Source organism: Varanus komodoensis, unplaced genomic scaffold, assembly GCF_004798865.1.
Source record: "Varanus komodoensis strain SLA01 unplaced genomic scaffold, ASM479886v1 scaffold7_3, whole genome shotgun sequence".
Taxonomy (NCBI): Eukaryota; Metazoa; Chordata; class Lepidosauria; order Squamata; family Varanidae; genus Varanus; species Varanus komodoensis.
The window spans coordinates 19733511-19760233 of record NW_025336480.1 but is presented as its reverse complement, the minus strand read 5'-3'; the positions used below and the strand labels follow the sequence as shown (position 1 = coordinate 19760233).

At 39.6% G+C, this 26723-nt stretch overlaps 2 protein-coding genes across 7 annotated transcripts in view; one reads left to right on the top strand and one right to left on the bottom strand.

Moving 5' to 3' along the window:
- Positions 1 to 3796: 3796 nt before the first annotated feature.
- MDH1 (malate dehydrogenase 1) lies at positions 3797 to 13297 on the bottom strand. Its single transcript, XM_044454520.1, has 9 exons — positions 13149 to 13297; positions 10141 to 10239; positions 9659 to 9755; positions 8391 to 8566; positions 6999 to 7121; positions 6671 to 6847; positions 6063 to 6176; positions 5608 to 5697; positions 3797 to 4487 (listed from the first exon to the last, which is right to left on the bottom strand). Exons 1-9 carry the CDS (start codon positions 13149 to 13151, stop codon positions 4362 to 4364), a joined length of 1005 nt encoding a protein of 334 aa, XP_044310455.1. The 5' UTR covers positions 13152 to 13297; the 3' UTR covers positions 3797 to 4361.
- A 2351-nt stretch (positions 13298 to 15648) lies between these two features.
- Positions 15649 to 26723, top strand: part of LOC123035809 (WD repeat containing planar cell polarity effector) — a 234238-nt gene continuing 223163 nt past the window's right edge. For all 6 annotated transcript variants that reach the window (XM_044454420.1, XM_044454416.1, XM_044454417.1 and 3 more), the window contains exon 1: positions 15649 to 15790. The gene's annotated coding sequence lies outside the window, so the exon portion shown is untranslated. The remainder of the gene's footprint in view (positions 15791 to 26723) is intronic.

Genomic DNA, 26723 nt, shown 5'->3' with positions numbered 1-26723 from the left:
TTCTACATGCAATGCAGGTACTCTACCCTGAGCAATGGCCCTTCCCCAATATAGCTGAGACTTGCCAATAGTGTAACCCCCCAACCCCCCAGTTAATTAAAAAAGTGCAAAGCCAGTAAAACAAATGTTTACCACAGAACATTGTGAGGGAAAGGGGTAGAACTGAGGGCAGTATGAACAGACTGAGTGGAAGCCTGAACAACTTAATTTCATGCTGAAGCATGGTACCAGATGTAACTCCAAATACCTGAAGATAAAAAGGAGGTTGTTTTGATACTTTAAAGCTTTCTAGGAGGATTGTTTCCATTCCTAGGCTACCAATGGAAACAACTTGATGGTATACAAGAGATGTAGGGGCTGAATGAATCCAAAACAACTCACCCAAATCAGTGCTTTGCTGAGTGTTTTACATTTAAATTCCATTCACCCTAATCTACCCAGTATCTTTAAGAGCATCAATTTTTCTCATCTGGCTGAATGGCAATCATTCACATTCTTAAAGCCCAGCTTTTTGCCTTCCCAAACACCAGGAAAAAACAAACAGGCTACAACTAGAAATAACGTTCAGGTAAAGACAAACCCTATCTCCATCAGCAGGGGTCCTCAAACTTTTTCAACAGGGAGTCAGTTGAAAGATGCTGGTGAGCATCTGGGGGCGGGGGTGGGCATGTGAGGCAGCAGCTTGCTCGCTAGGAGATTGTTTTCTCCAAGTGAGTCCAAAACGATTTCCACGCGAGCAAGCCGCCACCTCCCTGCATGTGGGGCAAGGTGGGCTGAGGCTGGCGCAGGGAGTCCAAAATCTCTGAGGCGGGCTGGATAAATGGGCATGGCAGGCTGGATCCGGCCCGTGGGCCGTAGTTTGAGGACCCATGTCCATCAGTCTCCATCACTGGGTGCTTAGCCTCTTCCGTTAGCAACCTTGGCCTTAAAATATACTCCACTGCCTTTTGCTCGCTACTAGTGAGAAATAAATGATGAAACACTCTTCTCAAACTTAATTTTCAAGCATCTTCCTAACATCAAATAACATTCCTAACATCTAGTTTAGCTGAGGAATGCTAAGAGGATTGATATGAAAATAGGTCCACAGAGAAAGGGAGTGTTAGGCATCTTTGTGGGAAGTGCGCCTCCGTATGCATAAGTATAAACACATTTTTAAACTTCAAACCAATCCAACCTCCCATGCACTGCACTCCCCCCCCCCCCCCCCCCGCCATGGCTGCACAACAGCTCAGTAGCCAGGGAACACTACAGTCAGTTGGAAAAGCTGGAGGGATGGAGCACTGTTGCTTGGTGGTTGTGGCTAGTTAGGATAGCTGGTAGGCAGGGGCATGGCCAAGAGAAAAATGCCACTAAAAAGCTAGTTGTTGCAGTAAGCAGCATTTGATAGAAAGCACAGAGTACAGGTAAGGCTAGGAGAGTATATCTATGGCTGTTTATATCTGTCTCTTCCTTCATTTCTTGCATGTCATTTCCTTCTCCTCTTGTTTTAAGACAATTAAGGGAAACTAAGCAGAAGACATAGATATTACTGGGCCAGAGAGAACTTCTTTTTCTGAGCAGGTAATTTCCTAGCTCACATCCATAAGTTATGTTTAATACATGGTAAAAGCTGATAATATGTAACAGTCACAGTTGAAGCAAAACCCAGGAAAGAGAATAGGAAGTTAAAAAGGACACAGCCACAAAGGGTTGTGAAAAGATAAGCCTGGATAATGAAGAGCACAAAGGCAGGCTTGTGGCTCTCTTGAGGTGAGCAGAACTGTAGCCTATCAAGAACACTTCCCCCTTATGAATGAGCCCCAGAGTGCAACCCTCCACAGAAGAATTGCGTCCTTGATCCTAAGCCAACAGCTGACATAGCTGGAGGCTGAAAGTAGCACATACAGTGGTACCTTGGCTCATGAATGCCTTGGTTCACGACCAAATCCGGTCTTAAACAATTTCATGAAAATTTTGACATGGGTCGCAAACTCAACATTGGGTGGCGATCAAGATCGAGGCCATCTCCCCACCCCCCAAGTGGGGAGATGGCCGCGATCATGCTGGGGGCGGGGGGGGGGAGATGGCCGAAAACGCACCCGTCTCTCCCTCCCCCAGCACGCCCCGTTCACGCCTCTGTCCCTCGGTGCACCCGTGATCGTGCCCATCTCTCCCCAGTGCTCCAGGATGACAGGTGCATGCAGAGATGACAGGCGCAATCTTGGTCGTGCTGGGAGATGGCCGTGCTTGTGCTTGGGGTGGGGAGGGGGAGATGGCCACAATCTTTGTTGTTCTTTGTCACTTTGCTTCACATTTTTCTGATTTAAAAAAATGGTTACAGAACGGATTAACCTTATTTACACTGAACCTTATGGGGAAATTTAACTTGGCTCACGACCAATTTGGGTCATGACCAGAGTCCTGGAACGGATTAAGTTCGTGAGCCAAGGTACCACTGTACATGCCAGGGATAAACTGCATTCACTAATGACAAACTCAGGTATTATAAAGTTTGTAAGTAAAATAAAAAGTTGATTATTATTTTTGTCTCCATCACCTACTATGTATCACCTGAACTAGGGACCCCTGCTAGGGTGTGGGAATACACTGCAACATTTTATGGGAAGTCTCAGTGGTCCCTTCCCATTATGTAATCAGCAACTGCTGGCTATCTAGAAAACATCTGTTTCAGATGTACCCAGCAACCTCAACCATTTGATTTAGTGCTTCTTGTGACAATAAACTGAAGCTCAATCCAGACAAGACAGAGGTCCTGTTGGTCAGCTGATTGAGCTTCGGTGAGGGTGAATTGAACCTAGTCCTGAATGGGGTTGCACTCCCTCTTAGGGACAAGGTCCGCAGCTTGGGAGTGCTCCTCGACCCAGAGCTTTCACTGGAAGCTCAGGTGACAGCGGTGGCGAGGAGCGCTTTCTTTCAGCTTCGGCTGATCCATCAGCTGCGCCCCTACCTGGAGTACGACTGCCTGGCAACAGTGACACACGTGTTGGTGACTTCCCACCTTGACTTCTGCAATGCACTCTACATGGGGATACCCTTGAAGATGGTCCAGATACTTCAATTGGTTCAGAACAGAGCTGCCAGGCTGTTGATGGGGACTGGGCGTTATGTTCACATGACTCCAGTCCTCCATCAGCTTCACTGGCTTCCCACTGAAGTCCGAGCCCAATTCAAGGTGTTGGTGATCACTTATAAAGCCCTAAACAGCTTGGGTCCTGGCTACCTGAAGGAGCGCTTACGTCCATATATGCCTGCCTGCCCCCTGAGATCTGCGGGAGAGGCCCTTCTCTGGGAACCCTCTGTGAAGGGAATTAGGAGGATAGGTACTCGGAGGAGGGCTTTCTCTGCGGTGGCGCCCACTCTATGGAATGCGCTCCCCAGAGAGGTCCGCCTGGCACTGTCGTTATTTTTCGGCGCCAGGTGAAGACCTTTTTATTCAAGCATCATTTTAATTGTTAATGTTATTTTTATTTTAAAGTCTTTTGGCCAGGGCGACTTATTTTATACAGTTATGTATTTTATATTGTTATTTATGTATTTTAATTTATTTATTTGTAAGCCGCCCCGAGGCTTCGGCGAATGGGGCGGCCTAGAAACTTTCTAAATAAATAAATTACAATCCAGGCAAATATTAATTTACCTAAGCTTGCTTTCCAGGCATTTTATTTCCTATACATGACTATGTCTTCAAACTACTTTAAGATGCATATTTAAGATCTAACAGTCATACATTTCTAGTGAAAACCGTGTTGTACATACTTTGTATCCAAAGTAAATAGAATACCACAGAAAATAATAGGAGTGCTTACTTAACATTTAATGCAATTTCTAATGAGAGTTCTTGAGAAAGAATTTGTGATGGTAATACATAGTACATTCATCATATTCAATAATCATTTCCTACTTATATTTTAAGTAACAGAGAAATAGATGCTCCTGGGTCCTTTCAGAAATACCACTAGTCAATTTAATTCTGTTTGATTAATACAATGCTAAAGCACATCCATAAAATCACCTTTAGCAATGTATTGCTGGTTTCCCTGTAATTCAACCAGAAAGGCTGCTGCCATTTTAATCAAGGAGGCAAAGTAGTCATATGTGCTACACAATACAAGAAGCAAGCAGCAATAGATCAAAAAATTTTGGTCAAGCCTGCAAATTGCATTTTAAATCTGTTGTGCACTCTTCTCATTACAAAGAACACTGAATAGCAGGCACAAATGTACCAATAAAGCCAGTATTGAATGGGTAGTTACAAGGAAACAACAGCTAACATACAATAACATTCAATGCAGAATTTAGAGACGACTTTTAGATTCCTCAGTGTTTAAGCCATCCCTTCCATCTTGGTAAGCACCTAGTCAAGCAGAAGACAGAAATTCCACAGCAGTCTGCTTTTCCTCAGTTAATTCCTTGGCAGTTAAATCCATCTTCTCACGAGAGAAGTCATTAATAGGAAGCCCTTCAACAAGCTTCCATGTTTTATCCTGTGAAGAATACATTAGTAAGACTAAACCACATGAAAAATTAACTCTATAACTTTATGCTATAAATGTTCAACCAGTGTACTGATTAACTGAACCCTATTTTGAGAAGACCAGCTTGGATTTGGGTCAAAGGGCATAGTGCTAACTACCACAGACTCTAATGGCACAATCCTATGGAAATAGGATGTGTGTAAATCTATGAACTCAGGAGCTTACACTTATCTCCTGAAAACTGGGGATAATGGTAGAGGCAATCATCTTCCTGCTCCTCCTCCTTTACATTTTCACTACAAGGCTATTTTAGCCATCTGATACTGAAAAGCAAGGAAATTGGAGGAGTTCCAGGATATTTTGCATTCTGATTTTCTCAATTTCCTTTCCCCAAACACTCCCAGAGTTGCCTTCCTGACTTTTAAGGAGCAGCCGATGCAGTTCTTTCTGTGCTGGCTACCAGGGAGTTGCAAGAGAGGAGCTGGAACTCTAATTTTAAGCTCTGAGGTCGGAGTGCTATCTTCACCTCAAACTGGGGAATCTGAACTATACTATGGCTTCTCAAATGATGTCTAGGGGCCATAAGATTATTCTTTAAGCTATTTGTCAAGAAATTCTTCACTCCCTCACTGAATTAAATTCCAAAGATAATTTAAGCAAAGGTGTGAAGCGCTAAACTGTAAGTTGCCTAGGAAGGCCTCGACAGTTATAGGTGGTCTATAAATACATGTATGTATAAATAAACAAACAGCTATACAACTAATACGAAGTGCTGTGTACATCTAAGGACTGAGTGCACATCCCCTGCCTGCAGTTGCCAAGAGCATATCCAACATATTTTAGGGAAAGTATGTGAACTGCTGTCAATGTTTCATAGAAATCTTTAACAGGCAGACAGCTTTACAGTCACCTTGCTCATGTTAGTTCTAGATGTTCAACTTACTCATTGCAAATTTAAAGGTATTGCTGTCAAACCATGAAGGGGAATCCAAACTCCAAGATCTACCCAAGTGTGGAGGAAGATACTAGATACTGCCTGCGGTATCACTATTAAAGCCAACAAACGAGCTTCATATAGTATTGCATTTCAACAGGAGTATTTCCAAAATGATATACATTTCTTACATACCTTGATTACAACAGGAAATGAATAGATCAGATCTTCAGGGATACCATAGGAATTCCCATCAGAAATAACACCCATGGAAACAAATTCACCCTATATAAATGAAACAAAAAGTAGTTTTGTGCTTACTCTCAGTTCTACAATTAACTTTCTAACACATCGTTTTTCAAAAATGTACAATCAATTTGTGTTGGACTACAACTCCCAGCATTGACCCATCAGCCAGGCTGAGGAAGGATCTTGTAATACTTTGTGTAAAATATATTTCAGAAGGAAAGGTCTGCATTTTGGTAACTTTTACTATATTCTAAAAGATCAAGTAATTTCCTTTTTTACATGTATCGTTCATGAAAAGCTATACAGGATTATCAGTTTTGTACCCAAAGTAAACAGAATGAACACCTCTTTAAACAGCCATTGTAATGGTGAATATTTTCAGAGGCCATGGCAACTCTTACCTCTGGAGTGCCAAACCAGATGTCTCTCATATGATCACAGATAGCCTTGGCAGCCGACATTGCACTTGACAGCTTTCTGGCTTTAATAACAGCTGCACCCCGCTGCTGAACAGTCTGCATTATTGACAGATGGAAATTATTGGATTATTTGTAATTGCTGATGGAACTATTCAGTCTTTTTAGAAAGTCCAGGACTAAATGTACTAATTATGGACACAATCTTCTCCATGTAACACAAATGGTAGTATTTTAAGACACAAGAACCATAATAAACTCAAGTTAAATGTAGTGAGATTTAATAAGTATCAGCTTGGACACAGTATCACCTAGGATACAGAATAATCCAATGGCAGAACAACCACCTTAATGTGATGGAACATTGCCATTTACCCATAAGCCCTTATGTGGAACAAGCAGATTTGAGGTAGTTTAGACATTGCAAAGTTTCAGGGAAGTAATTTGTTACACAAGTTTACTATTCAACTTGCTTTGCATTCTTCAAAGGTATGTAACATATTTTCTTCCCAAATTAGTGTACCTAAGATACCAGTATTTCACTAGTGAGTAATAAAAAGCACTTCACACTATTTATGTTGGACAAAACTTACTGTAATGAAGTCACTCTTCAACCAGTTATCATTTTTCACAGCTTCATAAACACCAATATCTTTCCCTTGTAATTTGGCTTTGGCATGGTTAACATCTGGATACTGGGTAGAGGAATGATTACCCCAGATAATACAATTCTTCACATCCTTAGCAGTCACGCCAAGTTTTAGAGCAATCTAGTTTGATAGAGGGAGCAAGACAATGCCAACATCAGCTTGGCAACTTCAGCTATTGCAATGCATTTTTAATTAACTACAGTTTCAGCAAAGATAATAACATTAAAGGGCATGAGAAGTGCTACTTGGAACCTTGAAGACTATACCCTACCTGAGCTTTTGCTCTGTTGTGATCCAGACGAGTTAAACAGCTGAAATTCTCTTTTGGTATGGATGGAGCAGACTTTGATGCAATCAGGCAATTGGTATTTGCTGGATTCCCAACAACAAGAACCTGGAAAGGAAAGGAAAGGAAAGGCTTATTCATAGCAAGGCCTTTGAATGATTAAACAAAGCTCTATCACATGCAAATTCAATTAGGCTAAATGGCAAACTACCAAAACTGGAATTAATAAGCCCAAGCCACGGTGACAGTGAGGCCTGAGATTACTGTTGGGGCTGTCCCAGTCCCCCCCCCCCCTTTCTATGGGGCTATTTAAGACCTGTGTGCCCTGGGAAAGATGGAACCTGCCGAAGCCAGGGAGCTCCTGAAAGCCAGCCCAAGAGAACTATCTTCCAGTGTTTGTTCATTTTTAAAAAACATCTGTTTGTTTCTATATTTTTGGATTGTAAACCACTTTGGATGCTTTGGCAGAAAGGCAGTATAGAAAAACTTGATCAGTTTCCATTTTCTTTTTAAAGAAACATCCTTTTAAATGTTTATTTTCCACTTACTATTAAAGCAATTCATCAGAACTCAGAAAGAATGTCTGTAATTCTTGTCTCATCAAATAAAGCTACAGAACAATGGGGAAAGACTACAGTTTTATTCAAATTCTCACACTTTTTCAGACCTCAGAGGAAAGACTAAAATAGATTTTTAAAAGAAAATTAAGCAATATTGTAAGAACTATAGCATCTTATTTTCCCACTTGAACTTAAACAAGCCTTGTTTCCTAAATCGATTAACATCATATTCTTTTAAAGCAGCTAACGTTATTTATAACACTATATATGTGATGTAAGATAGACCACATAAATATATATATGGACTATTATACATCACATATATATTTCAGCTTATATTTGTCCACTTGAGATCCTCAAGTGGAAAAGAACTTTCAAATAAGAAATGGCAACTTGATTTCTGTAATATAACACTTTATATTTAATAGAGCATTTTAGTGTTCAAAGCACTCCACATATGAAATTAAAACAATCCTTACAGAAAATCCTGTAAGGTAGGCGAGAATTGAAGTCTTTATTATGGGTGTGTGTAAAAATAATTGAGTGAACCAACATCCTCTTGCATAAGTGCTCCTTCTCGCCTGGCGCCGAGGTCAAAACCTTTTTAAGTGTTATTTAAAAAGTTAGGATTTTAATAGTATTAATCAGTTGCTCTTAATTTATTTTTATTGGTTGTATATTGTTTTATATTTGTATTTATTTGTTTTGATTTTAATGTTTGTAAGACGTCATGACATGCCACGCATAGAGGACGACATAAAAGTTTTAAATAATAAATAAATTCTGTTCCCCACTACATTACACCAGCTATATTCACCTTAACAGTCTTCTTTGCATACTTGTCCAATGCGGCACCTTGGGACTTAAATATTTTCACATTTGCCTTGAGAAGGTCTTTCCGTTCCATACCCTCTTTTCTTGGCATTGAGCCAACCAGTATGGCTACATCAAGATCTTTGAATGCAACTTCTTCTTTGTCAGTTGAAATTACCTCTAAACAGAGTGGAAGAAGCCAACATTTATACTTGAAAAATGAGTCCATGTCAATATCTTAAAAGGAATTAATTGAATTATCCCATTTAATCACAACTTTCATTGAGATCCTTATCAAAAAGTTCTGGTGCTGCTCATAGTAACATGCCCATTTATCATTTCCTAAGAAAATGTTTCAGCCTACAGAAATGGAGAAAATATAATAGCATATTGTACTGAAGTGAATTAGTTTGTATTGTTTTATCTTATCCTGTCGCTATCAGCAGCCTTTTTAGCAGGCTGGGTGGAGAGAGAGGAGAGGAAGATCAGGGCCATTCCACCAGCTCTGCTAAACCCCCTCATAAGGGCTCCTCATCCCTCAACTATCATCTTTCACCAGGCTGTATGGACATGAGGAGGAGAAAGAAACAGGGCTTCTCCATTAGCTCTGCTGAAATAATGATTCTGTTCTCTTCACTGCCCATCCTCTATGCTTTGCATTATATCTTTTAAAATGTTAACTGATAAGCCACTCTGGGAGCCATTTTAGCCGAGTAGCAGTATAAAAATAATAAATACATAAATATCTAAGCTTTAATACAATTCTTCATTTCAAGGCAATTTTTCATTTTTCTAACTTTGTGGATACAGGAAATAATGATTTAATGCTAGCTGATTTTTTTAAAAAATCAGAAAGAAGGCTTCAAGACTGAAACAAACTACAATGAACTGCAATTTCACTGAAGTGGAAATTTCATGCTGAAATAGCATGAAACAAGTTTCTTCTCAATTTGCCTTCTTTTTAAACTGGCACAAATAGTTCATAAAGTACATGACAAGCCCCATCAATGTAGCCTTGTTCTTATCCATACTTTCCTTCCACTGCTACAGATTAGACTTCTACAGTTCGCCTTAACCATTTGGTCTATAAGGAATGGAACGCCATTCCTTATTCAAGTCAACATTTCTTCAGTCTACAAAATGGCTGCTTGATCTTCATATGTCCTTGCATAATGTGCAGAACACTGAACAGTGCTGCAAAACTGGCATTGCACAACCTGCAGACATAGTATATATTAGGAGTAAGGCACAAGATCAGTTCTGATTTGTCACCTCTTAACAGAGGATGAGCACAGTCTTGCAATTCCATCAGTACACCTTCCAATACATTCATCATGGGAGTGATATCCAATAGCACAAGAACAAGAGGCTGTAAAACAACAATATCAGATAAAAAGTTTAAATATGGAAACTTCTGATAAGATCAATCAAATAAGCATTATCAGTCTGACCAAATTCTTTTCATTTTGTAGTCAGAACTGTATGGACCATCAAGTACAAAATATACACACAACTTAGAACATGTCAGCTTCTACCTTGCAACTCTCTACCAGAAACCCATTCAGCAAGCAGTACAGGAATGCAAATCTTGCTTCCTCATAATGGAACCTCATTCCCTTCTAACACAAATTAAAGCCAACTACATATTGATTTAATGATCCCTTATTCTTGCTATGAACTCTGACGCCAACTTCAGCATTGACCTTTAGGTTCTTACTGCTTACAGGTATGGTGTAATTTCTTTTATCCATTACCTGATCGCGGCCAAAGACATCACCCTGAGCAATGCTATAGAGCAGAGAATATGCAATCTGTCCAGCTGCACCAGTTACTAGGACTTTGATTGGTTGAGCCTGAAAGAGAAGGACATTTGCACATTTCATTAAACACGAGTTAACATATTTCCTCTTGTTAATTAAGCACATACAGTGGTCTTTCTGTAAAATGAATATTTCTAAGGGGTAATGGCTGACATATCTCTTCAAGAAGCTGAGAGGGCAAGTTCTGCTGACTTCCCACTGGGTAGTCAGCAGACTTCCAGGTAGTTATTCAGTCCTAGAGTAGCCAACACATGTGGTTTAAAATTAGAAATAGAATGAAAAAGCTCAAAGTAGAATGTTCTTATCCAGTACTGATGGAAGGTGTACTGATGTTCTCACCCAGTAAGAACATTCCATATTACCTAAACACAAGCTAAAGAACTACAGGGTTTTGTTTGTTTGAAGAGAAAGGCCAGTTAATGTACAGAAATATAAAAACTAGATTTTGTTTGTTTGTTTTATCTAAGTTCATCTTATAATAAGGCAAGGGAAGAAATAATAGGGAAGAGTGGCACAATATCTCTGGGTGATTTTTAGTAGATAGGCAAGAGGTTCCTACTCCCAACTGTTTTAATAGCAATAAAGTTTAGATTTCTGGACTAAATAAAGGAGTATATTACAAATCCAGCTCTCATGCTCAGACAAATTTCTGGGTTGACCCCATGCTCGGGCACCCTGCTTCCCCTGCACACCACTATTCTGTAGCTGGTAGACACCAGGGTTCTAGTAAGAACAAAATCCCTCTGATATAACTGCTATGCCTGATGTTTGCCCACCCCTCTAGTAGATGGAGTAGCCATGGGCTCAAAACTTGACTTTATATGACAAGAAAATGCAGTAGAAGGTAATTCTACATCTACAGTTAAATGCCTAACTGTAGATAGTAAGAGAGGGAGGTGGCACACTGTTGTGGAAAATGTGTATGCCTATATGTGACAGAGCTAAGGCAGGTCATTATTTTTATTTAGGGTTGTATTTTTAAATTGTTAGTTATACCCAGGCAAGAAATACAACATGCAGGTATTTAAGTCAGTTCACCCCTTCCAAATACAGCCTGTCCTTCAGAGCTACCCTGCTATTTCAAATCAGGACAGATTTAATTTCAGGACAGCAGTTAGAATAAAAAGCTTGAACAAAATAATAAAGAAGGTCGCATTATAAATAAGATGCAGTTTTCAACAGGGAAGCCTCCATGCTTGCTACATTATGATAGATTTACCTTCTGAATGGAAGTAACCTTTTATCAGGCTTTGCTGTATGATAATACACACACATACAATACTGGATGGCAGAAGTTCAAAGCCAGTATGAGCTACAGTTCTCTAAAAATATTTCCTTTCCAATTAAGTCAATTTAAATAACTGGAGGAAATATTCATGACTGCCACTAAACAGGATTGGTCAAAGAAATACAAATTCACCTGGACATTATGATTCATTACTTGCAAAGAATCGATAGCTGATGGAAACAGGGCAGGGGTGGTTTAGATAGTTTTATTAATACAAATATCCCTGTTCATTAACTTGAAGTTGCAGACAACAAGGCAAAATTGTTTATTACTGGGTACCTCTCTTGTCCTCCCAGTGAAGAAGCATTCGCAAGGTCACATACTGCTCCTCAGAGGAATTTGATTAACACTATAAGGCAGTCAGCACTTGATTAATATGTAGTGGCAAATTAAATAACATGTTTTATTGGAAAGTATAACATTTCAAAATGCTGACAAGATTTTGGAAATTAAACAATGCCCACTTGAAGAGCACCTTGAAAGTCCTACATACCAGCAATATCACTGCAGCAAGTGTAAAGTGCAAGAGGACAAATGGGTCACTGTCATTGGGCAAGCTGGGCAACCCTTTGTGCAGCTGCTCCCACAGATGTGATATCTGAATGACCTAGTTATTAATAATTGACAGTGCTTTCCAGATTGATACAAAGTCTCCCCCTCACAACACACATTTTTGGCAACCCCATCTGATACAAGCAAGAGGAGACCCTGTTCTAATTTTTTAAAAGCTAGTCCTGCAGTGTACTTCAATATGGCAAAGCATGAGAGGCAACACAGACCTTTCCTTCCTCTCAGCCTCCCATGCCCACACAGAAGCTCAAGATAGCACTTGTCACAAAATCCAAATAACAAAGTTTTCAATTTCTTGTATGGCTACTATGGCAGAGCTGTCATATGGGGAACTGATGCTTTGGGGCTTATGTTGCTTCATCTCAATGCTCAAACAAGAACAACAGAATTTCACCATTCAAAAGATTCTCGTCTTAACCATAGCGGACTTCATAACCACTCACCAAATATTCCCATTTTCAAAGTCCTTTCCAGCTTTCCTAGCCCATGCAGGGATAATTCCTCCAGAAACCTTTTTCAGACAAGGTCTGCCACTGCCCACCCTCTGCCACTCTGAAGTCTTTCAGTCCGTGCCGGAATTCTTAGCGTGCGTGAGCGAGCTTTAAATGAAATCCCTAAGCTCCCAGCCGCTCCTTCTGATTTTAATCAAATCATGCCCTCGCTCCCACATAGATTTCTAAAAAGGGTTGTTAAGATAGGCGTCACCAGAGTTATTGGGCCCTGTATCCCTCACGCAACACTCCTTTAATTCGAGTGCTGAGCCCTCAATAGTTAAGTTCATTTCAGGCTCACACAAATAGAGAAAATTCGCAGTTTCTCCCGTTTTCACAGCCCCTTTCCGCAAACACAGGAAAACTACGGATTACACACTCACTTCTGCCCAGTCTATGGGTTCACCTTATTTCTTCCTTGAGGGAATACATAACCCCCTCCCGCTATAAAAACGAGCCTTTTCTGGCCTTCTCCCTAATTGAGATTTCTACAGCCCTCATTGTCTGCCCAAGATCTCATCAGATCACTGACACCCATTGACAGTTGACGACATCCCGTTCTATAAAATAATGCCGAGCTCAGTTTCACTAACCATGGTGATAGCAGGAGACACGACCGTTCCTACTTCTTGGGGTCACCTCTAACCGCAGACACAGCTACAGCTAACAGAGAGCGCCACTCGGCAATTGATTGAAAAAAAGGTGAAAAAACCCCGCCTCCTTTCGTCCCTCCTTTTTTTTGTCATATGGGACTTGTAGTCCGCCGCTCCAAGAGCAATGCGCAATGCGAAGGGACAGGTCGGACATAAAAAAACTACACCTCCCAGAATGCATTGAATTCAAGGTTTTTGTCTGCGGTACTGCGTTCTCTCATAAGAGAATAAAAGATTTGTGTTCTGTTTGACGTAGAGGTCACGCGCTTCCCGCAGAGGGAGGGAAGGACAGTTAAAACACATGCGCAGAAGGAAGCTAGAGAATTTTTGTGTTTTTCGGCAACCATTTTTATTTGAAGTTTACAGAATCTAATTTTAAATATTAAATTTCAACCCATTTTATTAAAAATGTTTACTTATAATTGTGATAATACCAATTGACAATAATGAGGCAAACTTTTAAAAGAAGCATGGAAATACTACATAATTCTGATAAAAATATGGCATAGCACCATCAATGTGTAATATTCAAATTAAGTAAGAAGTATACAGTAGAAACAATTTAAACCACAGAAAGGCATACAATAAATATATTTTTCAAATTTGTTGTATTCAGGTGAAGCAATTCGGACATTCATAATGTTAACAGGCAATAACTAAGGAATAAATGGGCTAGTTCCACCTTTACTCTTTATCACTGTTGTATTACTCAGGAGCCTGCTCCACTTCATGTAAGTTGGGATACTTAAAAACATGCACTTGTGTGAAAGTTAGATTCAGTTTGAGTGCATATAGTGATGGAATATGGAGGCAGATAAACAAACAAAAGGTAGCTTATGTTCCCCTTATCTGTGGTCATATTGGTGCCCTGACTATGAGAAGATGTTCTGTAGACTTTCAAAGTGGCCTGGGTGAGCAGTATGTTAGTTTCTCTCCCCAAACCAAAACAGAGGAAAAAGGCATCTGCCAGGGATTTTATAGGTTATCTTTTCTTCCTGCTTCAAAGGCTGTTAGTAAACCAGAAACTAATCCCCCTTGCAAGTGGGGAAAAGAGAAGGGCAAGAAAAGACACAGTCACCCCAATTAACTTCAGCAGAGGGATGTGTAAACATCCCTATCTCAAGGATGAGGGAAGGAATTCACAGCTGCTGCTAGCTGAGGCCCCTCGCTACTCTGCAGGCCTCTCACAGCAACTGAACTAAACGAATGCCCATTGCTTTTATGGCTACACCAAAGGCCTGTGCAGGGCACTGGGAACAGCTCATACTAATTCTTCATCACAATGTCTAATACAACTGTCTCCACTGTTCTCCATGTGTCAAGCACAGCTGCCTGGAACAGAAAGCCTACTCTATTGATGGAAGAGCTCTGTGTGATTTTCCAGAGTTTTCAATTACACAGAGAGCAACTGTGGATAGAGAAGGCTCCCTGCTGTGGGCAGTCTCTCTCAACAGGTGGCAAGTGATGAGGAAAGCAACAGAGAAGGTTTAGAACTAGTCCCCATATCTCTTGTGTAGAGACTAACCACAAGATGATTGTGCAAATAGTGTTTTGGATCACATGAATGTGGCTTATAAAACCTGCAGTTTAGTTCACTGTTAATACTGCAGTTTAGAGATGGGAAAAAGGCAGGGCCGTCTTAACGCATGGGCCTGATGGGCAGTTGCCCGTGGGCCCCATACTAATCTGTGTATGTTAACCCTTGGAAAATTGGAAAACTTCCAAAATTAACAGTAGTTGTAGTTGTCGTAGGGGCCCCAGTACACACCTTTGCCCGGGGCCCATAATGCTGCTAAGACAGCCCTGGAAAAAGGTTTGAATCTCCAAGCAAAAATCAATGTATATAACTTTTTGTTATAAAAGGACAAAAAAGGGCATCAAAAAGCATAAAATATGCACATGCTAATTTATATATGTCATTTTGGAAATGATTGCTTTAATTCAAATACCTTTCAACATTCTAGGAAAGACTGGTCTGCTGAACAGATGCTAGCTACTATTAGTTATTCTATTAGTTTTTCTCTTCTAATAGTTCTTTATCTTTTAACTGAACTTGAATATAATAGCTCCTCAAATCGAGGACTGTCATGTGACAGCCCTTCAAAAGGATTGTCCTTGTAAAGGACAGGTAGCCACTCTATATAACACACCCAGTAAGTTGCAGCAAAGATCAGTCTGCTTAAATTGTCTGCCTTATCTTGTCCATCCAAAAATAAGCAATAAAGTTGATGTTTGTGTGTTAGTACATTAAAACTGCAATGAGAAATTAACTCAGTTTTATAATGGGAGTGCCAGTAGACTGATAGGGTGTTATTCCCAGTTTCTAATGGCTCTTCCATTTTCTTATCTCTGTGTTTTGTTATCGGCACTTTCGTTCTTGCCACGCATGCGCAAACGAATCTGAAGGCAGAAGGGCGGAACCATTCGGTTTCTCGAGGCCGAACGTCTGCTTCGCTGGTTGCCAAGTGACGAGAAGAAAGAGCGCGCGAGATAGAAAGCAATTGAGAGGGAGGGCCGCGCGCGTTGCTAGTTCTCCGATGCTGCACTTCTTGGCACTTTAATTTGCTTTCCCTTCGCGAATGGTGAGCTACGGGGACGTGGATACCGGGGAAGTTCCGAGGGTCTGTGAGGGAAAGAAAGAGTGGCACAGGCATTGACAAGAACCACACTTTGTTTTCGAGTCCTAATGACGACATTTTTTACTGTATATATTTGGCAATTTATTTGCTATTATGGGGCTTTGCACGCACGTTTGCGTCATTTTGTTTCACATACTTATTCTCCGGTTGCTGTTCTTAGTTAACATTCTCGGAATTCAGTTCCACAGAGTTCTGAAAACTCTTCTTCCCATCCCTGCCGGGGGTCGTGCGTTTAGGGTTACAAATGTAAGTTTGTTCGATTCATTTTATTAACATTTTCTTGGTAGTGAAGATAGCTCAGGCAGGCTTTATAAAAGCTGTGGTGTTAAATCAAGGGGACATTTCATTGTATAAAGCTTTTCTCTGTTTTTTAATAGTTAATATAATTTAATCAACGTATTAATGGTGCAGAACAATGCAAAGTTTTGGTCAAAGGCTTATTAGTCCTGATGGTTATGTGCTGCTTCCTCTATCAGGGGCAACATAAGCAGCTTCAAATAATTGTTATATTTCTGCTTTGCAGTATGGTTAGAGTGCATTGGAACAAGACTCTTTCCAGGTATAAATAGGTGCTTAACTATGGATAATGTAGTCTCTCATAGAGTGCTGTTATCCTGTTTTTGGGATCCCATGTAAATTGAATGGACCTTTGGTTGGATCGAACATATTTCTTCAGTCTGTTTCTTATGCCCCAGCCAATTTAAAATATTCTTATCAATGTGAAGCTGTGTCATGGACAAGAAGCTACAGTTAGGTCAGAATACAGAGAAACAGAATGGTTTCTCATAAGCAAAGGTATCAGACAAGGATTTTATCTCCCTATCTGTTCAACCTGTACACACAACCTACCATAAGGAAAGCAGGAAGGAGTGCAAATTAGTAGAAGAAACATCGCTAATTTAAGATATGCTGATGATACCATCCTACTGACAGAAAGCATTAATGACTTGAAACAACTCCTGATAAAAGTGAAAGAAGAAAGTACAAAAGCAGGACTGCAGCTAAATGTGAAGAATACAAAAATAATATCCACAGAAGAAATACAGAACTTTACTGTTAATTAAGAAGTTGAAATTATGGAAGATTTAGTATACCTTGGCTCAGTCATCAATTCAAAGGGAGACTGCAGCCAAGAAATAAGAGTGAAAATTGGAAGGAATGAAGGGAACTAGAAAAAGTAATCAAGTGTAAGGATGTTTTACTGGAGGCCAAGGACAAGATCATCCATACTATTGTATTTTGCATCACCATGTGTAAGTGTGAATGATGGACCGTGAAGAAAGCTGATACTTTCAAAACATGGTGCTGGAGGAGAGTTCTGTGGATACCATGGACCAACAGAAAGACAAGTGGGTCCTATATCAAATCAAGCCACAGCTTTCCCTAGAAGTGAAAATGACAAAGTTGAGGCAGTCAGACTTTGGAAAATTATGAGAAGGCAAGACTCACTGAAGGAAACAATCATGATAGGGAAAGTCAAAGGCAGAAGACGATAGGTAAGACCAAATATGAGATGGATCGAATTCATAGAGAAAGTCACACCCTCCAACTTGGAAGCATAGAACAGAGCTATCACGCATAGGACATTTTGGAGGACTTTAATTTATGGGGTCGCCGTAAGTCAATGACAACTTGACAGTATATAACCACAAAGAATATTAATATTTCTGTTGATGATACAATTTCACAGAAAGTAAGGGGGAAGCTCTTTGCTAGTTCAAAATATGTGATAATGTTAACATACTCTTCTAAAATAGGTGTATAGACTCAGCCCACGAGGTTTGATGTTCTGAGCCTGCTATCCATGCTTACTCAATACTTTTTTGATTCCATTTGAACTTGCATCTCTCTAAGTAAATGGTATAGCATGTGGGACTCCTTGAAAAGTGTTCAGAAGCTTCAGTTTTCACAATACAGTATTAGAGCTGCTGATACTGTATTTTGGCCTGTTATTTTGGCTTTATTGTACCATTATTATATGGATCACATTGGGGCCCAGTTTGCCTTTATCCCAATTTATGGTGCCAGTTATGACATTTAAAGCCCATAAATAGTTTGGGATATGGATCTCTGAAAAATCATTTCCATTTGCATGGATCTGAATCTAACAGCATGCTATAGGCACAAAGAAAGGTCATCTTAGGCATTGCACCATTCAATAAAGTGTGAAGGACAGATGAGAGATTCCATGTGCTTGGTAGCAAAACGTAAATAGTAAAATTAATTGTCTAGGGAGACCTAATAATCTGGTTCACCTTCTGTATTCAGGTGAAGAGTCAAAGCAAATTTGTTTGAGTATTTTTGGGAGCATTATTCTTGGGTTTTGATGTTCTGTTGCTTAGTTGCATTTTGTTTTGTTGCTGTCATGCTGCTGTTATTGAATTGTTTTATTACTATTCTGTTTTTTTAATGTAAGTCCTGCTGAACTTTTTGGGCCTTGCTTCTGAGTCAACATGCTCAGGCTCAATCTCAACACCGGTTTCATATGTTTTGTTCTTTTTCTTACCTCCATTCTGGTGCCTGTCAGTCTGATAGTGAAATGTGATGGCCCCAAAATAATATTTCCTGCATACTTGGAACTACCCAAGTATGCAGAAGTATATTAGCTTGTGGATTGGAAGAAAAATAAGTTAAAGGACAATGCATCCCAAAGAGGAGTTATTTAGTGCATTCTAGGACTAATGGTATGTTGAGTGTATAAATTGGGAAAAAAGGAAAAAAGGCAAGACCTGCTTAAGTCCCTAACAGTGTATAGTATCCTGCTGGGGGAATTGGGGGTGGGTTAATCCATTCCAGGAAGTTTTAATCCTCTCATCTGCTTGATATATTAGTAGGTTCTGGGAAGGAGGAAAGGAAAAAGGTTATTCAGAACCCCCTCGCTCAAATGTTCATGTTCAGGATGACAGCCAGCCCTTAACACAGGGCCAACCCTGCTATTAGACAGAGAGAGGTAATTGGCTTAGATAGCGGATACCTGAGCCAGAGGAGGCAGCCTGTGAAGGCATTCCTCCTGAGATAAGACAGATAGTTAGGTATTCTACTCAGCTTTTCTTGTACGCTCCAAAGTAGACTAGTGCTTTCAGATGAACTAGCTGATGCAATCCTACTGCCAGTGTTTGCAATTCAACTTACATGGTGTCCATAGCTCAGGGGAACATATGCTTTGCATGTAGAAGTTCCCAGCTTTGATTCTGGGTAGGTATCTCCAAGTACAGTAGTAAAAATTTTGCCTGAAATCTTGGAGTACAATGTCTAAATAGTGTTGAGGAGATAAAAAGTTTTCTGACTCAAGCTCAAATTGCCCAGGTTTTCAGTTAGCCCTAGGGAAATTTCCTTCCTCTGTGCTGGTGATAAGAGTGTCTCCCAAAGACAGGAGCATCAGTCTAGCAACAGCAGCTTGGTAAGATGGTAAGAACTCAGTTCACATTCCCTGAAAACTGTCCCAGTCTATTTGTGGCTAAAGGTTTATTAACTGGCTGGGTAGCTGTTTTAGCTACTAAATTGTTTTTTAAATTTTGTATTTTAGGAAAATGTTATGGTGTTTATTGGTGCCATTTTAGGAACTTTGTAAACCACCCAGACAACTTCGGCTATTAGGTGGTATAGAAATTAACTAACTAAATAACATCTTGCACATGTTTAGACATGTCCCAACAGTCTCTGCATCCCCCAGCAGACTTTCTTTTGGACCAAAATATGCATAGGATTGTGTTCATATGTGCTGGTGTATGGTTCCATAAGTGCTAGATGTAAAGAACAGCTGTATTATTATAAATCCTTCTCTTGAGCTGATACTCCTGGAGAAAAACAATAAATGAGGGATCTCCTTTATACAGAGCATGATTTATTAGTTGCTAGGACATTTCAGTAAATTTACCACCTACTATATAAAACAGAATACAAACTTGAGAATGTAGTTGCATTGTTGGAACTATTTGGAAAAAAGAATAGGAAGTACAGTAGATTAGTCAAAGAAGTGGAATAGGTTTGATCAACCCAAACAGGTTTGGCAGTTAGTAACTAGAGAGAAATCTAGTATTGAAGCCCCCTAAATTGACCTTCCACATTATTCTTTAAAGGGGGAATGTTCAGCATACTGGGCAAAGGAGGCTGGCAGTTGTGCATCTAAGCAAAATCCTTGGGTAGATACTTGTAAAATGAACAGCTTTCTAGGTTGGGCTTTGATAAAGCAATATTTAATCAGTTTACTAAGGTGCCCAGCTTTAGTTTTCAGAAAGAACAAATCATTATATTAATATGGCTTCTACCCAAGGAATTTCATAGTACTCTGGATAAACCTCCTTGAAGGAGGTGGTGATCCGGCCTGAAGAGGGCACCCCTGGACCCAGAGGTGGCCACCAACTGGTGGTCAATATTCTGTTTTTGGGCAAGGTGTTAGAGCGGGTGGTGGTGGGACAACTCCAAGCACTCTTGGTTGAAACTGATTATCTGGACCCATTTCAGTCTGGCTTCAGACCCAGTTATGGTACTGAATCTGCCTTGGTTGCCCTGTACGATGACCTGTGCAGGGAGAGGGACAGGGGGAGTGCGTCCCTGTTGGTTCTCCTGGACCGCTCAGCGGCTTTCGATACCATTGACCATGGTATCCTTCTGGATAGGCTGGCTGACTTGGGAGTAGGAGGTACTGCATGGCAGTGGTTCCACTTCTATCTGGGCAGCCAATTCCAGATGGTGGTGCTGGGGGACTATAGCTCTGCGCCATGGCAGCTTTGCCATGGAGTTCCGCAGGGCTCTATTTTGCGTCCTTACCTGGATGAGCACTCCCTAGCAACAGTGATACATGCTCTGATAACTTCCCGCTTGGATTACTGCAACGCACTCTACATGGGGCTGCCCTTGAAAATGGTCCGGATACTGCAACTGGTGCAGAATAGAGCTGCCAGGCTGCTGACGGGGACCGGCCGTTACTCTCACATAATGCCAGTCCTCTACCAGCTCCACTGGCTTCCAGCTGAAGTCCAGGCCCAATTCAAGGTGCTGGTTTATAAAGCCCTGAACAGTTTGGAACCAGAATACCTGAAAGAACGTCTCTTTCCTTATATGCCCTCACACCACTTAAGATCTATGGGAGAAGCCCTACTCCAGGAACCCTCTCTAAGAGAGGTAAAAAGGTCATCAACTCGGAGTAGGGCTTTCTCTGCTCTGGCGCCCAGACGCTGGATTATACTCCCCAGAGAGGTACGTTTGGCGTCAAGTTTATACTCTTTTCGGTGCCAGGCCAAAACTTTTTTATTTAAACAGTATTTTAAACTCTAATAGTTTTTAAGTTTAGTTGCTTTGTTTGATTTATTGTTTTGTTCTGTTTTATTATTTATTGAAATTGTTGTTTTAATTGTCCTTTTAAATAATTGTAAGCCGTCCTAAGATCTTGTATAATAGGACAGCATACAAAAGCTTTTAATAAATAAATAATACTTATTGTTATATTTTCTGAGAAATACTATTTGGGAGCTTTTTTAAACAGAAAGCTAAAGTTGATTCTTCAAAGGACTTAATTAATTGGGATGTTTCAGTTGTTTATTCACTGATTCTGTTTCCTTTGGAATCTTCTTAGGTTCTACAGATTACAGTTGATGACATTTACCTTTAGTAAATGATAACTGGAATCATTTGGAAGAAAAGTTTTTGATTTTTAATGAAGTTTTTTCATACCACAAACAAAAACTATTTTATATTCATGGACTTTTAATTATTTTATATTCATGGTTGAAAAACTTTTAACTTTGTAAGTCAGGAGCTGCCCTGTTGTCTGTTAATGTTTAAGATCAACAAGTGGTTCAATCTTCTACAAATGTATTTGATTTGGAATTACCAGATGATCAAGGGGATCTTCATCTGCCTGGTTGGTACTAAAACAACCAACCCCTGAGGAATTTAATTATTTCGTGGTTAATTGTTCTTCCTTTGTCAAGAACAGAGGTAAATACAACTAGAATGTTTTTTCTTTCTCATGATCAGAAAAAAGACCTGGCTGTGTGTTAAGATAATAGATAATTAGAGGAAGCCCTTCTCTCCTTTCCTTGCAAATGAGTAATGGATTTTACGTTTACAAAAGAGAGGCATGGCTTCCAGCAGGAGATAACCCTAATGCCAGCCCTTGCACTCTTTCAGCACCAAAGAAAATCTTTTATTTGCATGGGCATTTTAAAACAAATTTACTTAGATGTTTAAATTCAAGGTTGACTCTTTTTATTGGGTTAAAATAGTTTTATGCATCTTGCTGTTGGTTTCTGTGTTGCATATTTTATGTTTTTATTTTACATATTCTGTGGTTTTTAGGTCATTTTATGTGCAATACCATGAAATCATTTTTGAGATGAAGAGAAGTTGATCGTGATGAATGAATGAGTGCTTGTGATCTCTACCATTTTAGGAATAAAAGCTGGATAGCATCAAAGACACTACCTAAAATATGCAATAGTTAAATACCACAGTAGTGCTGGTTATATTTCTGGCACCTAGTTTTGGATTTCTGGGTACTTTCTAAATCATATTTGACAAGTGTAAATGGTGGAGTCAACGATGGCTGTGCAAAATTGTCTTTAATTTCAAAAAAGTTATTTTCTCTCCATCTCTGTGTCCTAATAACAGCAAGGAGAACTAGTGTGATGTAGTGGTTTAAAAGTGTGGGTCTGGGATTCAGGAGTTCTAACGTCTAGTCCCTGCTCAGCCATGGAGTCAACTGAGTGACTTTGCCAATCGCAGACTCTCAGCCCAACCTACCTCACAGGGTTGTTGTGGGGATAAGACTGAGAGCAGCAGGATAATGATGGGTTCTTTAAAAAAAAAGGTGAAAGATAAATCTAATAAATAAGGTCCTATATCCAGTTACTTTTAAAAATAAAACCTTCAGTTGAATAAGCCATTTTGATTGGATCTTAAGGCTTCAGTCCTATGCACATGTGCCATTAAATTCAAGTGAGGTTTACTTCTGAGTACATATTTATTGGATGGAGCTATAAATATAATTCCTGCTACCTGAGTATCTTTCCTCCAATATGACAACATTATCGGGTTTATAATAGGTAGTGTATTGTACTGTCTAAGAGGACAGTGAGTATATTTTGATTGTTTCAAAAATGGTTTCATAAAATGGCGTATAATGCAACAACTGGATTTTGCTTGCTTTCTTGATACAACATAAAAACATGTATATTGTATCCTCAGCAGTTAATGTGCGTATATATAGCAGATTTTATGTTTAGAACTTTGGTGCTTTTATTTTCTGGCATAAGGGAACATTCTTATGTCACTGTTTTCATGTCTAGAATCTTTATGATAATCTGTACAAAATAATGTATTTTGAAATTAAGGAAAAGATAAATTTTCACAGAGTCTAAGACAGATAATCTGTTCATGAATTTTAATATGCTAATTGAAGGTTCATTTACATAAGCAGTATAAATAAGCTTGGACTAATGTTACATTCCAAAGCTATTAGTAAATATAACTTATTCAGACTCTTCAAGATAAATTGATGCTGTGTTTTGGTTAGCTAATAGAAATAAAAGTTTTGTAGGTTGCTCAGATGCTCCTCTGTAGGTGCATCCAGAGATTCAGCCTCATCCCTCCTCCTGACTCCTCTTGGGAAAATCTAGTGAAGGAGGAATTGCTTAGGTGTGTGAAGAGGTATGCCTAAACTAGGGGCTGGTGACTCCTCACCTGATATAGTTGCAATAGAACTTTTCAAGCTCACTTTCCAGTTCTTCATAAAGATTGCTTGTAATGGTGAGCAAGTGCAGAAGAAGCTGGTCAAAATCACTAATAATGGGGAGGGGGAGGGGGTTTTTCCCTTTGAAAAACTTGGACAAGCATGGGAGTAGGATTCTATTTTAGGTTCATTAGTCTTTACATAATATATTCTGAGGAAGCCATTCCTTGCAGTTCAGTTTTGTGCACATTTGGAGAGATTCTTTTGAGGACCTTCTGTTACAATGAAAAATATTCTTGATGACAACATGAAAAGTGGTTGTGTCATTGGTAAAGTGGAGGATTAAAGAAATTCATCAGATTTATTACTCTGAGTTAACATTTTCTGGCTGGCAGTGACATTTTTCCTTTGACAATGATTGAGGGATGTTAGTAATAGCTCTGATGTACAGAGTGCCTGAGGATATGGACTTGTTTTACTATTTTTTCATGCTCTTGAAAGAGTCAACAAACACTTGCAAATTATTTCCTATAACATCAAAGCTACTGCGATATAAAACTTGTCTCACAATGCATTTTGTCTCCTAAGAATGCCTGCAGGAATTCTAGTACCATATACCATTCAGGAGCATCGACTGTATCTAGCTCTAGGATGTAAGATGCATGTAATAAATGCAGGTAAATATTCACTACCATATGTAGACAAAGTAACTTTGAAGAAATTAGGGCTGGCCATTTGACCTGTCCAAAAAAAAAAAAAAGTACTGGTTAAGTATTAGCTAAGTATCTAAGGCTCTGATCACTAAGTCTTTTAGCAAGTTCACTGCTATGGTGGCTATTTCATTCATTTCCAACTTTTGGTTCTGACTTATCCTTTGAAAGATTCCACATGGCCTGTATGGAACTTCAAAAAGCAAGCAAGCAGGCAAGCAAGCAAGCGAGTGAGTGGGCAAACCAGAGTTGGCTCAGGGGCAACCAGATATGGATTCCTGATGTAAAGAATTGGTAACTCTAAAAGAGCTATGTTGCTACATTCATAAAGTAGTTTATAGTGTATTTGACTGTTCTTGACTGGTCAGATAATAGGCAGTCTATTGACAATTCAAGACTAATTGATTGATTGGCAGTTCCATTGTAATGGTCTGGGGCATGGGCGGCCGGATAATAGACAAATGCACCAGGAACCAGGCACCAAGGCAAGTTTGTGCAAGCCAAGATAACCTTTGGACTATTGGGAGTTATAAAAATGAAAAAAATAAAAGGCCAAAATCCAATCACCAGCCCAAATCATAAGTCAAGGTTACAGTGCCAAATGAGCCAGGGTCAAAACCAGGAGCCAGTCTTAGAGCCAGACAAGGTACAGTCAGTAAACAAGAATGTGGTCAGAACGTGCCAGAGGTCAGGAGCCAGTAAACCAGCACAATAAAGAGTGGGTACCTTGCAGCAGGAGTGGGAAGTGGGAATGGAGGATCCTTAGCTTCCTTCCTCCATCATGCAAAAATGTAACTGTTGTTTTATATGGTATATTTAATCAACATAGGAGAACTCTGAAAAATATGTGTGCCCGTTAGTTATATCTTGCATATTTTTAATCTATAATCCTTAGCTTGTTCAATGTGCTTGCTTCTGTCACCATTTTGCTGTGTGAAAGCATGTTCCTCAGTGTATTATTTGAACTTGATGCTGCATGCTGTTCTGTTATCTGCCTGTAAAGGCCATGATCCAAATAATATGCCAAAACCTCATCAAGAATAGCTGCTTATTCTCTTCTATTAAAAAGGAATTTCATTGGGAAATGGCTGTATTTCTTGTATGTATAATGAACATACAGGAATTTATAATAAGCAATGAACAATTAAATTTACCTTATCACAGAATAGGTAGCTGCTGTGTAAATTCTTCCAAGAGATATTGCTCTAAGCTGGGTGTATGGACAAACAAATGGCAGATGTGGTTTGGTGGAAGTCTAAAGTTTGGATGGGCAACTTCCATCCCATGGGCATAATTTGGGCCATGAAGTTTTCCCATCCAGACCATGGAGGCTTGGGAGCCCTCCATGGATCTTATCACCATTTCAAATCACTCTCTTTGACTTGGAGGCTACTGGGGGCTTTGGGAGGAGGTAAGGACGTAAATTATCAGAGAGATCTCTAGTCACAGATCAGAAAGAACAAGAGGATTTATTTCCCTGTGCACTGTTCTTTCTCCCAATAGGAAGGCAAACCACATAGAAGAAAATCCCTCTTTGTAAATAGAGCTCTGGATCACAGGAGAAACAATTAGCAATTCTGCATGTTCCTGACATATATGTTTAAGCCTAACATTTCTAGCCTGAAAAGTGTTTGTGTGGGGACAGGGGGAGAGAATGGATTTATGACATAGCAGAAGCTCCATGTATTTTATAGTTTGTGATAGCCTGGTTCAGTTATAATAATCCCAGTCCAGCTTTATTAGAATAGATTGTTATGTGTGATTCATGCAGTTATTTATTTATTTTGGTTTGTTATATTGAAAAAACTGTTCTGATAGCCTGTGGTAGATTTCATTTCAGATTAGGCTTTTATTGTATGAGAGAATGTTTGCATATTTAGCAGTTATTTTTGCTGAGTGAAATTTTTGGAATGTTGACATGGTTAACTACTAGCATAATTGGATCCAGCTTCTTTCCACCAGTAGAAGGATTTCTTAAGCAGCAGCTTTCCTAAGAAAAAAGAGTAAGGGCACCTTCAGCAGTTCCCTTCTCCATCCCCCAGCAGTACCCCCCTGTAGTTCAAGAGGGCCTCTCAATTCGCTGGAGCAGATTTTTAAAGAGGATATAGGTTACTACAGGAGAGGGTGGAATTGATGGAAATAGTTGTGTCCTAAGCAGGTTCTTATTTTTGCAGCAGAAGCTTCCCAGTGATAGAAGAAGCTCTTCCATATCTCAAGGGCAGATTTTAAATTCAACTCAGTGTTTTATATTTGAATTTTTGGAGTTTTCATAGCTACTGAGCAGTATTGGATAAGTAATTGTTTATTAGACTTGTTTGTTTATCTTCGGTCCCAGGGTGAACATTTCCTTGTGTATTCTCATTGCCCTGTTGTCTTTAATGAGTTTATTTGTGCTGCAGGTAACACCAATTCAAAATGATCACAAACAGGGAAATATGTATATGAAGTTCCCCCTTTTTCATTTTCCCCTATAGAATGAATTTTGGTCTTTTTT